The following is an 11,950-nucleotide window of genomic DNA, read 5'->3' on the forward strand; positions in this document are numbered from 1 at the left end:
TTACCGATACCTTCTTTTACGAGGTTACGGTTACCTTAGGTACCTAGTTACAAACCTCCACATTCGTTTGTGAAGGGTTGCACTGCCTCCGCGAGGCTCGATCTCCTTCGCGAAGGACTGTAATAATCCTCCAACATCATGAGATCCGATACCTGACCTTACCGTTACCGCCGCTCTCACCGACAGTAAGATGAGCGATGGCGGGCAACAAGACCATCTGAACGGCCACAGTGCGTTCATCCTAGCAGTGTTTTGCATCGTCTCGATCTTTGTCATCTGGCCAGTCCGCATCCCTCTACCACGATCTTTGCAGCGAGTATTACTGGCGACCCTGCGATGGTCTCGCATAATATCACATCGCGACCATGATCTCTTAGCTGGTCGGCGGCTATATTTCTCGTTGTCGCTCAAGACTGCCCCAGTCATCGCTGTGATATTGCTCTTGGCTACAACTACGATACATGGCAGCACGATCAAGCTGGGAATCAAAGGTGACGACAGTATCAAACCATATGATGTCCTGGTTCTTTTCATCTCTTTGGTAAGTCGACATTGACGTTACCGTCGGCACCAGCTAACGGTCCAGGCCTACATATCCATCGCGCTCGATGGTACGGGTGCACTTGAAGCCGTCGCGCTATGGGTGTCCAAGAGAGGTGGCAGTTCAGGCCGCTTGCTGTTTACCTACCTCTACTCATTCTTCCTAGTCACGGCTTGCATTGTTGGCAACGACCCTCTGATTCTGTCCGGAACACCTGTGCGTCTGCAAAAGTTACTGACATGATTCACTCCGCTAATCTTCGCCCAGTTCCTTGCATACTTGACGCAGCATACCCAGCTGGAGCCGGAAGCATGGATTTTCAGCGAATTCATGGCCGCGAACACCGCTTCAGCCGTACTCGTGTCCTCTAATCCGACCAATATTCTCATCGCAGGGAGTTTCTCACTGAATTATCTGACGGACTTCACAAAATGGACCATTTTACCTTCAATCATCCCGGCTATTCTGACCTATCCGATATTGATGGCCATGTTCCGCAAGAAGATCCCAAAGATACTGACTCCTCTGCAAGACAATCCTTGGCTGAAGCTGCGGGACCGAACTGGTGCCATCGTGCTGAGCTCACTTATGCTCGTCACCGTTGCTGTACTCGTCGGCACTAGTTTCGTTCCCGGTCATGCGGTGGAAGTCTGGATGGTCACAATGCCAGCAGGTATCTTGGCGTTCCTTTTCAACATAATAAGCGACATCTTCAGCTTCAGAAAACAAAAGACAGCTGCCAAACAACAATCAGCCGATCCGTCAGCCGAAACCGATGGCATTCGCAGAGCCGGAGTCAATCCCACCGAACAGCATCCCCTGGGCAATTCCAAGGAGCGAGCAGAAGGCGAGCAAGAATCATCACCCTCAATAAATCCGGAACAGCAGAAATATCCTGAGGAAGACGGCGCCACATTCATGTCAGTCATGCGAACCCTGGCCAGTCGATTTCCCGGAACAACACGAACACTCGCTCGCCTGCCTATCCCGCTCTTACCATTCGCCATGTGCGAATTTATCCTGGTTCGCGGCCTGCAGCAACGAGGCTGGATCGCCGTATTCGCCCGAGGTTTCGCGAACGCATGCACAACGCCGGCCAAGACAGTGTTCTTCATGGGTTTCGTCAGCGCAGCATTCCTATGTCCGCTCGCCGGAACCAATATCGGCGCCACGATCATCCTGGTTGAGATTATGCGTGATTCTGCGTTCTCCGGTTCTCCTCCCGCACTGGCAGATCCGCGAATACTCCTTGCAGCGATCTATTCTGTTGCCATGGGTAGTAATATTGGGGCATTCAGTTATACATTCGCGGGCAGTCTTGCGGGACTTCTGTGGCGCGAGTTGCTAGCTGACAAGGGCATCAAGGTCAGTCAGCTGAAGTTCGCGCTTGTAAATGCGCTTCCACTGTTGATGCAGATTACTACTGCGTCAGCCATAGTCCTTGGTGAAGTTTATTGGTTCAGCTAGGGACAATACAGCTGTACAAAGGCATTGTTGCACGTCAGCTAGATTGCAAACGACGCAATCAGATACCTCACAACGTGCACCGTGTAAAATAGGATCCCAGCCCGAACATCCTTCCATCTACTCATAGGATATGAGAGGGGGAGGAGCAAGGCTGTAAAAGCAGCAAGACATATCTCAATTCCAAGGCTAGCTCTGTATCTCCATCCGGCATCCGCCGACGTTCAACCCCCAAGTGGCCTCGGTGGCTCTTGTTCCTGCAGCGTCACTCCCGATCTCCAAAGTAAAAGTGACAGCTAATCTATTCCCTTGGATTCTCAAAACCCACCCACGACCACACCACAGTATGCCCATCCCCTCCGCTGCAGTGATAGTCTGGCGGTCGTCCTCCTCCCCAACCCGATAAACGATAGTCGTACCCCCAGTGCGCAACACGCGAAGTCGCACGAACATGTACATCCTCCCCCTCCTAGGATACCTAGGCCTAGTCCTAGGCTTCGGCTTCCTCACCCTCAGCATCGCATCGGGCCTCTACTACCTCTCCGAACTGGTCGAAGAATATAGCGTCTTCTCAGCCAAACTCCTCCAGCGGCTGATCTACTGCGTTGTTGCCGCTCAAGTCCTCCTCTGGCTAGTCGACGGGTTCCCATGGTACCTTACTCTCCTCGGAGTCGCCAGCCACGGTGTCTACGCAACGAATCTGCGGCACTTCCCCATCGTTAAACTCTCCGACCCGTTCTTCATCGCGAGTTGCGTCCTGGTCATTGTCAATCATTGGCTGTGGTTCCGACATTTCAGCGCCCCTACAGGGTATAGAGGGATTCCCAGTAGTAGGAGGGATTGGTATTCGACACCGGCGTACGACCAGCCTACATTTACTGAGATCGCGTCGTATTTCGGGCTGTGTGTCTGGTTCGTGCCGTTTGCCCTGTTTGTCAGTCTGAGCGCTGGGGAGAACGTCTTGCCGAGTATGGGGTCGGAGTACGCGACGGGAGAAAGAGAAGGTGTTGGGTTTGCAAAAGGCCACAGGAGGAAGAATACTCATACTGGCATGGCGAAAGCTGCTGTCGATGGTGCAAGAGAATGGGTTACCGAGACAGGTGCAGTTATGGGTCTGTGGCAGGCAGATAACGTGCGAAGGACTAGGGGTTTTGATTGAACAAATGAAGTACGGACAGAGTTTTACCAAGTTTAGGGTCACAGCCAGTATAGCAGCTAGACGGATTTTTCTCACATGATGTGACCAAGTGCCAATGTTCTGGACAACGATGGCAACGGAGCTGGTCAGCAGAATGTGAAGCTGGTAACTGGAGAATACATCACGCTGTTCAGGAACTGCTTGACTCTGCTGGTGAGGACTGGCCCATCTCTTTCGACACAACTCGCATACTGGGTACAGCTCACACGTTGCATCTTGCCACCCACAATGCCTCCCAAGCCTACAGTACTGTCTGGGAACCTTCTGTTGGCCCCAATGCCTCGTTTGACGTCAGCTTTAGGCCGTCTCGGAGCCGACTAGCGGTCATTGCAGTCGTCCGATGGCCGATTGTGTTCGGAAATCTTTTTTTCCGCGCAATGCCGATGGTCGTGTCGATGACATGGTGTATGTGTCCCTTGATACCGGCAACATCTTCATTCGCTTTAAACCTCAGGCCAGAACCTCCTCTCAATGTCCAGAACATGCAGCCACACCCATTCGAAGGGCTTCAGGTCCCGGCCTGCGACGGCTTCCTGCTCGGCCAGCACATCCGTCAATTCGGCAATCTGTTTGACAAAACTCTGAAACTCAGAACTCGTCCAGTTGGGTATGAATGCCTCACGCAAAGCGCCACCGTCCAGGTCCGAAGTGGGTGAGACTTCATCTTCTTTCTTGATCTCCGTGCTCTGCGGGCAAGGTGTGAAGGACGAGGCATATGTCCAGGCACTCAGATAGCATGCTTCGGTCGCCCAAAGAACAACCATTCCTTCGAGGAGACTCTTGCTAGGATCTTTTCCGAACGAGCGAAATATCTCAATGTATTGCTGTGTGGCAAGCTCGGGAGTGAAAGCTGTGTCATGTCTGCTAGGTGTGTCAAGTTGCAGGCCGTACCTTTCTGCCGTGTCGTCGAAGAAGGCAAGTTCTCTATGGATGTTCTCAAGTGATGATGAGAGGAGATTGACAATACGCCACTGAAGTGAGTTTGACTTGTGTGGAACTTTCTGGTAGGGGAGATCGACTCGGGCAATGAGTGCTCCTATGACCGCGCTTTTCTTTTCTTTTCGCCTTGTTTTTCTCCTTCTTTGCTTGCCTAAGGGAGTCGTTGTACGCTAGATGACGGTCAGGACGTGAATGCACTCGAGAAGGGCACACTCACCACCTTGGCCAGGCATCTCGAATGTCGAATTGAGAGATTGTGTATCCCCGACACAATCAGGTTCACGTGTGAAGTATCGACCAGCACGTTTGATAAGTGTAAGGTGATAGGTAGTATGGATTGAAATTGAGTTGATATACCCCCCGTGTTTCTCGTAAAATAAGCCTCTATCGATAACGGCAAGTGCGGTTCTTCCGTTGACTCTCCTTTTTCACTTTCTGATGCAGAAACCTCGTCGAACCCTGATTAAATGGTATGTGTATGTCAGCCAATTCCCCGCTCTTTCACAGATACACTCAAGTTCGGTTCAACGACAAGTGATTGAAAAGTAAGTCGCGTACAATAGATTTGCTAGACGTCGGGGTATCAAATTAGACTCATGCGGAGAAAATCGTCATAAAACGTCAATAACGAGGTGACGCCATATCATTAATTTAGTGGGTGTGCTCTTTTGGTCATTGACTACTGATTAGACGTCAGGTTCAGGGGTTTGAAAAACATATATTGCAGGGTTTCCCAGAGCCTCAACTTGTCTATGTGAAGGAAGCGCTCCAAGGATAAACCCCGAAGCAGGATCAACCATATATAGATTCACTATCGGGACACCCAAAGTAAGAGGCAACCCATTCCTGCAACAATTCTTATCACCATCGTTATCCACCACACACTTCCGTCCTCTACTAGCTTATCGACTTCAATACGAGCCTGCCCATACATACTCACCACATACCACCAGATTAAATATCTGTTTCGGCAAACCAACTCTCTTGCACTCTAGTCACCATGGCCCCACGCGTCTTCCTTATCACAGGCACATCCACAGGATTCGGCAAGGAATACGCCCAAGAAGTCCTCAACCGAGGCGACACCGTCGTCGCAACAGCACGAGACCCATCATCCCTCAAATTCAGCGGCACAAATTCATCCAACTACCTCGCCGTGCGCCTCGACGTGACAGACCGAGCCAGCATCAAAGAGGCCTTTGACGCCACCCTCGAGAAATTCAAGCGCGTCGACGTCGTAGTCAACAACGCCGGTTACGGTCTCGCCGGCAATTTCGAAGAGTACACCGACGACCAAATCCGTCAACAAATGGAGGTCAATCTCTTCGGCCTCATGGACGTCACCCGTCAGGCCATGCAGGTGATGCGTGACCGTCAAACGCCTCAAGGCGGCTTGATTCAACAAGTCACCAGTATCGGCGGGCAGAGAGGTGTACCGCTATTCAGCGCGTACTGCGCGAGTAAATGGGCTGTCGAGGGGTTCACAGAGGCCGTCAGTCTTGAAGTCAAGCCTGAGTGGGGTATCAAGTTTACTTGTGTTGAGCCCGGTGGATTTAGGTATGTCTTTCCGCAAGCAAACCAAACCCACAAGTGGCCTTGCGCACCGGATATCAACTCCACTCCGGATCATGGGCATGAGCGTGGGCTGTCTTCTGCATTCTTTGCTGACTGTTTCGCAGAACAGACTGGCCTGGCCGCAGTATGACCTTTGCGGACCGCCATCCTGCATATGACCGTACGTTTTAGAAAGCATCCCCTCCATTCCACCCCATCCCTCACCCCGTATCCGTACGGTACTAACACGCAACAGACATGGACGCCAGAGAACGCATGACCGCCCGTCACGGAAAACAAGCCGGCGACCCAGCCAAAGGCGCCAAAGCAATGTACGAACTGGCCGTGATGAAAGACCCGCCTCTGCGCTGTGTCATCGGCACCGACGCCTACGCCGCCATCATGAACAAGATCGACAAATACGAGCAGAATTACAAACGCTTCGAAACCCTAAGCAACTCAACCGATGTCGAAGGATTCTCGGCTCCGTCTTGAAAACCTCTCCATTTGGATGGTTCCAAGGTCACCATGACCACGACAACATCATAGCGCAGCACATCACAGCCATCTCAATTGGGACCATACGAGTTGTACATGCATTATACCATATACCAATGCACCGATTGTGCCCTTCCTCTCCGGCATCACGATATACACACAATAATATTTTTAGCGTCGGCCGCGGTCATCGCGCCAGTTGGTGTACACATGCATGGTGATATGTATACTTTTATAACTCCCACTACTATGCGCGCTGACTGGGGGGGTTCATAAAGTCCTGGGCATGGAGATGGAGATGGAGATGGAGGTGGAGACGTGAGAGTACTGGAGAAGAGACGATGCGTTCCTGGTCCTTGGTCATACTATCACAAGACATTTAGATATACAACGATCCAAATGAACATTCTGTTTCTACGTTTCTACTTTACAACCGTGAGTACAGGCACTCACCGGCTCGAGAACGGAAGTTATTGCTGCTCATGCTTACAAAGAACAAATACACCACATATTGGCACAAACGCGGGACGAACAGTGACGTTGATATTCATTTCAATTCGAGGATATTATTCTTTTTTCTTTGCTCTGCTGCTCAGCAGTCCTCATACTCTCTCAACGAATGTCTGTTCTCTTTGCTCATACACAACACACACATAATCATATTCGTACATATACACATTGAAGAACGTAAGCATAATCACTTGGTAGTCATTTACCCTCAACCCAGTGCCAATCTCTTCTCTTGCTCGTTCGCAATCCCATCCAGTGGGTTCTCTTCTTTTCTCCTCACACATTTCATGTTCTCTGTGTTTTTCTTCCCTCACCCGCCAAAGGAAATAAAATTCATAGATGCGACGCAAGGGGGGGTATCTATAATGTTGTTCAAGCGAAATGAATAGAAGCCCAACCGACCGCAGGCTGATGCTTTTTGCCCTTTTTGGAAAACACACCCAGTACTTACGTTTTTCTCCCCAACCAGTCAATCTTTTTCGTGTTCGCATGTTTGACTCTTCTACTAGGTGTCGTTGTTGCTGATAAAGTGTACAAGTCCCTCATATTCGTGACTGTTGTTGTTGTTGTTGTTGCTGTTGTGTGCTGTTCACAAGTTGATGCTTGAGAGAATTTATCTCTTCCTGCATCGAGTTGATCCGCTGCTCCAAATTGGTGACATATGCCCAAATTCTGTCTTCCTTGGCAAACATGTTGGACGCTTCGCCACTTCCATGAGCAGAGTGGTGACTGGAGGATAGACTGTTGCTGTGAGACGACAGCGGCCCACTACCGCTCATATGTGTTGGAGGTCCCGAAGGTTGAGTTGGAGGATGAGCAGGTCCACCTTGACTAGGTAAGGTGTATCTCGGGTCTGGTGGGTTCAACACATTCGGAGGTGGGAGTTGAGGTGGTCCTGCTGGTACACTCAATGCCGATCCTGTACCAGTCGTTCGACTATACGAACCTTGCTGATAATGTGTCATGCTTGGTGAACGGATTCGACCATCACCTCCAGCTACCGAACCTCGATGTTGTTGACCTGGTGATAGCGGCTTTGGGCTTTCTGTCATTGGGTTTTGGGCGTACACAGCATTTGAGATTGATGGCCGTGAGCCAGATGAAGAGCCGGACATCTGTGGAAATGGTGGGGGCGCACCGGCATTGCTTGGTCCGGCAGCGGGTGGGTTGAAGCCTGTTCGAGGTGGAAACACGCCGCTAGCCATTCCCCCCGGAGGCCGACCCTGTATAGGAGGGTACGTGCTTGGAATTCGAGAGGCATGGTCATCATGGGGGTCGGGAGTGTCGTCTCCAGAAGGAGCTTGACGACGGATACGGGGCGTGGTGCTGCTGCCTGCCGGTCCCTCATCGTCCATCGTTTCAGGCTCGCCGTACACAATACCCTCCATGGACTCATCACCTTCGGCATCATCGTCTCCACCAAAACTGCCCATGCTGGCTCTTCGACCTGCACAACCGCCAGGACCCTTATTGTGGCGGGCCAAGGCATCGCCTCGAGCGAACTTGCGGCCGCATTTCGGACAAATATGGGGTCTCTCGCCGGTGTGTAGTTTGGTGTGACGTTTGAGATCATGTAACCGTCGGAACCTGGATTGACAGGTGGAGCAGACATAGGGTTTTTCTTGACTATGCGTTAACAGATGGCTCTTCAGATTGTGGTGCCGAGTAAACTCGGTGGCACAGTAGGGGCATCTGTGCTTCTTGCTGGAAGGAGATCTCGTACCCTGTCGTGTGCCGGAATGAGGCAAGCTCATCCCTCGTCTAGCGCCTTCATTCATTTGGGGTTGCAACAGAAGCGCCGGATAAGAGAACGCCTTTGATCCTTCCGAGGGTGAGGTTGAGCCCGCCTCGGCGGCATTCACGACCTGATGGACTGTTTCTTCGAGCGGTTGAGGACTCCCCACAGTTGTGGTCATACCAGATGCGGCTGCCAAACTATCCAGTGTCCCGATGCTGGACAAGCTGGTGGGACTTGTTTGAGCATCGCCGCTGGTAGGTATATCGGCGGAAGTTGGGGAGGTTTTTGAAATGTTCTCCGTAATCTCGCTCAACGCCTGACTGATAGCGGTGGTAGGGTCAGGGGCATCACTGGAGCCGAACTCGGGAGCTTTGCTCGTGGCATGCTGGTTTGCGCCCATCAGAGCGCCCAGTGCTTGTCGAGTCGGATTGGGACTCGTTCCTGTCGAAGGAGATGAGGGCAAGGGAGACCTCGGTGATCTTGCCGGAGCTTCTTGAGCAAAAGCAGCAGCAGCAGTCAACAGAGGCGCTTCAAGTCTCGGCCGCTTTTCAGGCCTCGAGGAGGGCTCAAAATCGTCGGAGGAACTTAGGTTGAACTTGGAGTGACGCTGTACAGGACTTGTTGGTTTAAGGAACGTGGGAGAGGCTGTCGAAGACCCCGTCTGGGATATTTGTGGATCAATGTTCGACTCAGCCATAAACATGTGTTTAGGATCGCCTACATCAACATACTGTTAGCATGAACAGTACAGGTAGCAAGGGCTGGAATTACTGCCGCAACTGCCTTCGTCGCTTCGACGGAGACACTTGCGGGACTGAGGGCGAATGGAAGTGGAGCTGGTTGTGGGTGCACATGGTGAGGAGAACCCTGAGGTATTCTGAAAGGCATACCTTGTGCGAAACATATGTTGAGGTAGGTTTAACGTTAACTAGAGTCGGCTGAACTTGGGACTCTCTCAGCCGCACTTGATGCTTCAAGCGATGCTTGTGCTGGCGACAGACCAAAGTGGCGCAACAACCCCGCTGGAACTTTGAATCCTATCTCTTGTAGATATGATGAGCGACAATGCGCAGCATGGTATGACGCAGCGCCTGTTTGCGCAGGATCGATCTGAGGTCGGATTCTGAAGCGGGCGTTCTGTTCTGCACAATGATCTTGTATCTGCGGCGAGCAATTCGCTGTCTATGCCGTCGCTTGGTACGCCTCGATCGACAGAATGAGAGAGTGCTGGGTCGCCTGAGTGAAAGCAGTAGAATTGTTTGTCGAAATCGAGAATGAGGTCGGTTTGCGAGGGTAATAACCTGCAGGTATCGCGGAGGGGCGGCGCGCAACAGTCGGAAATCAGCAGCGCATGCAAACGAATGCAACAGCAGGATGCGTCAGCGTGGTAAAAACAGCAACGCTTCGTATTATGGGCTTGAACAACGACGGTGATGGTTTGATTGAGTAGGACAGAAAAGGAAGGACCGATTGCTGTAACGTTTAAGTGGAAGAGTTCGTTGTTGGAGGAGTAAAAGGCCAGGCAGGTGAGAATGGCGATGATTTGTTCGGAAGGCAGAAGCGAGTCGAGTCGAGAGTCGGTCGCTTCGGGAGTAGTGGTGATAGAGCAGTGGAGGAAGGAATAAACGGCAGGGAGACGAGGCGAGTTGAAATGACGCCCGATTTGTTGAAGAGGCAGCGATGGGCGGAAGGATTGGTTGGGAGGCGCTGATGTTCGACAGCCACCGATGCAAATGATGGATTTTGTTGATCAGCAGGTAGTGTGAGTAGTGGCGGCAGTACTAGTAGTACTGGGTCAATAGCTGGGGAATGTTGAAGAGGGTTGGCGCAGGCGCGGAGGAATACTGTGGTATGTTATTATTGAGTTGAGAGGAGAGGAAAGCAGAGTCAACCATACGAGACCTGACCAGTGCAATTAGTTGATCCGTTAGACTCGGTAGCTAGATGAGTGACGATGCGTGACGATGATCCAGGGTCGAGTCAAAGAGTATCATCAATTGGATACCTTCAGAGTTGAACCAGGGCCGTGGCGGTGGATACGGGTGGTACTTGAAGAAATGGAGCAATTGAAGCAGCCTTTTTTTTGACAGGTTGAATATCTAGTGGAACAAGAAGATGACCGGGTGTTTGGTCGCTCTTGACCAGGAAAAATAACTTTGTAGGTGAAGCAGCAAGCTCAAAAAGAAGCTGAGCTGTGCCTCTTGGGTGGAAAGTCAGCGACCCTCCTTTTTGTGGTTTTTGTTCCGGTGGCGTCGTGGGCGTCTCTTTGGGTTTGGTTTCGCAATGGGAAGCCGGGATGGATAAAAAGTGGCGTCGGAAGGATTCCTTGGGCGCCTCTGCAGGGTGCAGAAGAAGAATTTAATGGGGCGTCTGTGGCCCTGGAGTGCCAGTGGACAGTGGACACCTGGACAGGGCAGATGCGGAGAATAATAGGTGCACCACTTGCGGTAGAACAATAGATCGATCAAGGCGGCCGAGGTTTGTCGCTAGGTGCTAAATGGCGCCACTCAGTTTATCTGATCTTGATCTCTAACAATCTTGACGATGGAACGGGGGGGATCGAGAAACAGGTCAAGAGAATCAAGGAAATGGATGAGACAACGACGAGATGATGAGACAAGAGCATAAGGACGACTCATCGTCGTTAGCTGTGGTGGACTCACTGGACTTGTGGTGAGTTGGATTGTGGCAGTGTTGAGGAACAGAGTTCAAAAGGGCTGATCACTGACGCCAATTGATTCTCAGTTCTCTCCTCGGCCAATCATCAACTGTTCGCATCGCCGCATCGGCCCAGGAACGGCGTCCGCTGCAGGTGGTAAATGAAGTTCAAATGACACTTGATATACAGCAATAGCCAAATAGGTACACGCACTCACACGCGTCCATTGTAAGCCACAGAATACGAGTAGTTGTTATTACAACCAGCTACTAACACACAAGACAAACCTCAACGGGTCGCTTCACAGGTCATCGTAGTGTTTATTTTCCTCTGATCGATGAGATATCGAGGGATACGGAGTAGATGATGATCAATTCTCCTCATCCAAATCCCTCGATTTACATCAAAAAACATGTCATCGGAGGCTGGTCAATCCAGTAGCGCTAACGAGAGTAACCCATAAACGGCTAATGACACTTTATCTTTCGATTGATCATTGCAGACGTCACTCGCGCTCACGCATGATCGGCTTTCGTTCCATTTTCTTGCTTGACCCGAATCTTTAACGAAGCCTCATGCCCGAATTCGTCAAACGCAGCCAGCAACACTTCTCTTTTCGGTCTTGGAGCTGTCAATTCTGCATGTCAAATTTGATGCGCTTTCATTTTCATGGCCTTCTCATTCTCCTTCTTCTTCTCCTCCACAAAGCTTGCAGCAGCTTAACCGCCCTACTGTACCAGCTAGAGCACTCGTCTCAGACATGCTGCCAAACCCCTGCTCCCCAATGACCTCGGCTGCCTGTTCAATTGCCTACCCACATCGTTTGTATCAAGAATATTCCGATCGCTC

The 11,950-nt window shown here is 51.2% G+C and overlaps 5 protein-coding genes across 5 annotated transcripts; 3 read left to right on the forward strand and 2 right to left on the reverse strand.

The window, feature by feature from the left end:
* The first annotated feature begins 23 nt into the window (after positions 1 to 23).
* EDD37DRAFT_668378 (arsenical pump membrane protein) lies at positions 24 to 2,199 on the forward strand. Its single transcript, XM_062819324.1, has 3 exons — positions 24 to 541; positions 587 to 757; positions 809 to 2,199. The coding sequence occupies exons 1-3, from the start codon at positions 191 to 193 to the stop codon at positions 2,006 to 2,008; spliced, it is 1,722 nt and encodes a 573-aa protein (XP_062667491.1). The 5' UTR covers positions 24 to 190; the 3' UTR covers positions 2,009 to 2,199.
* Positions 2,200 to 2,281: 82 nt separating this feature from the next.
* EDD37DRAFT_124877 (transmembrane adaptor Erv26) lies at positions 2,282 to 3,405 on the forward strand. Its single transcript, XM_062809366.1, has one exon. It carries the CDS (start codon positions 2,457 to 2,459, stop codon positions 3,162 to 3,164), a length of 708 nt encoding a protein of 235 aa, XP_062667492.1. The 5' UTR covers positions 2,282 to 2,456; the 3' UTR covers positions 3,165 to 3,405.
* Positions 3,294 to 4,801, reverse strand: EDD37DRAFT_124930 (uncharacterized protein). The gene is made up of 2 exons (XM_062809367.1): positions 4,360 to 4,801; positions 3,294 to 4,293 (listed from the first exon to the last, which is right to left on the reverse strand). Exons 1-2 carry the CDS (start codon positions 4,373 to 4,375, stop codon positions 3,647 to 3,649), a joined length of 663 nt encoding a protein of 220 aa, XP_062667493.1. The 5' UTR covers positions 4,376 to 4,801; the 3' UTR covers positions 3,294 to 3,646.
* Positions 4,802 to 4,806: 5 nt separating this feature from the next.
* On the forward strand, positions 4,807 to 6,619 carry EDD37DRAFT_638562 (uncharacterized protein). The gene is made up of 4 exons (XM_062817109.1): positions 4,807 to 4,970; positions 5,096 to 5,699; positions 5,822 to 5,877; positions 5,953 to 6,619. Exons 2-4 carry the CDS (start codon positions 5,143 to 5,145, stop codon positions 6,189 to 6,191), a joined length of 852 nt encoding a protein of 283 aa, XP_062667494.1. The 5' UTR covers positions 4,807 to 4,970; positions 5,096 to 5,142; the 3' UTR covers positions 6,192 to 6,619.
* A 627-nt stretch (positions 6,620 to 7,246) lies between these two features.
* Positions 7,247 to 9,145, reverse strand: EDD37DRAFT_652966 (regulatory protein SWI5; the record flags this gene model as incomplete). Its single annotated transcript, XM_062818506.1, has 1 exon — positions 7,247 to 9,145. The coding sequence occupies one exon, from the start codon at positions 9,143 to 9,145 to the stop codon at positions 7,247 to 7,249; it is 1,899 nt and encodes a 632-aa protein (XP_062667495.1).
* Between the last annotated feature and the right edge of the window lie 2,805 nt (positions 9,146 to 11,950).

Source organism: Exophiala viscosa (genome assembly GCF_022695815.1).
Source record: "Exophiala viscosa unplaced genomic scaffold EDD37scaffold_10, whole genome shotgun sequence".
NCBI classification, from domain to species: Eukaryota; Fungi; Ascomycota; class Eurotiomycetes; order Chaetothyriales; family Herpotrichiellaceae; genus Exophiala; species Exophiala viscosa.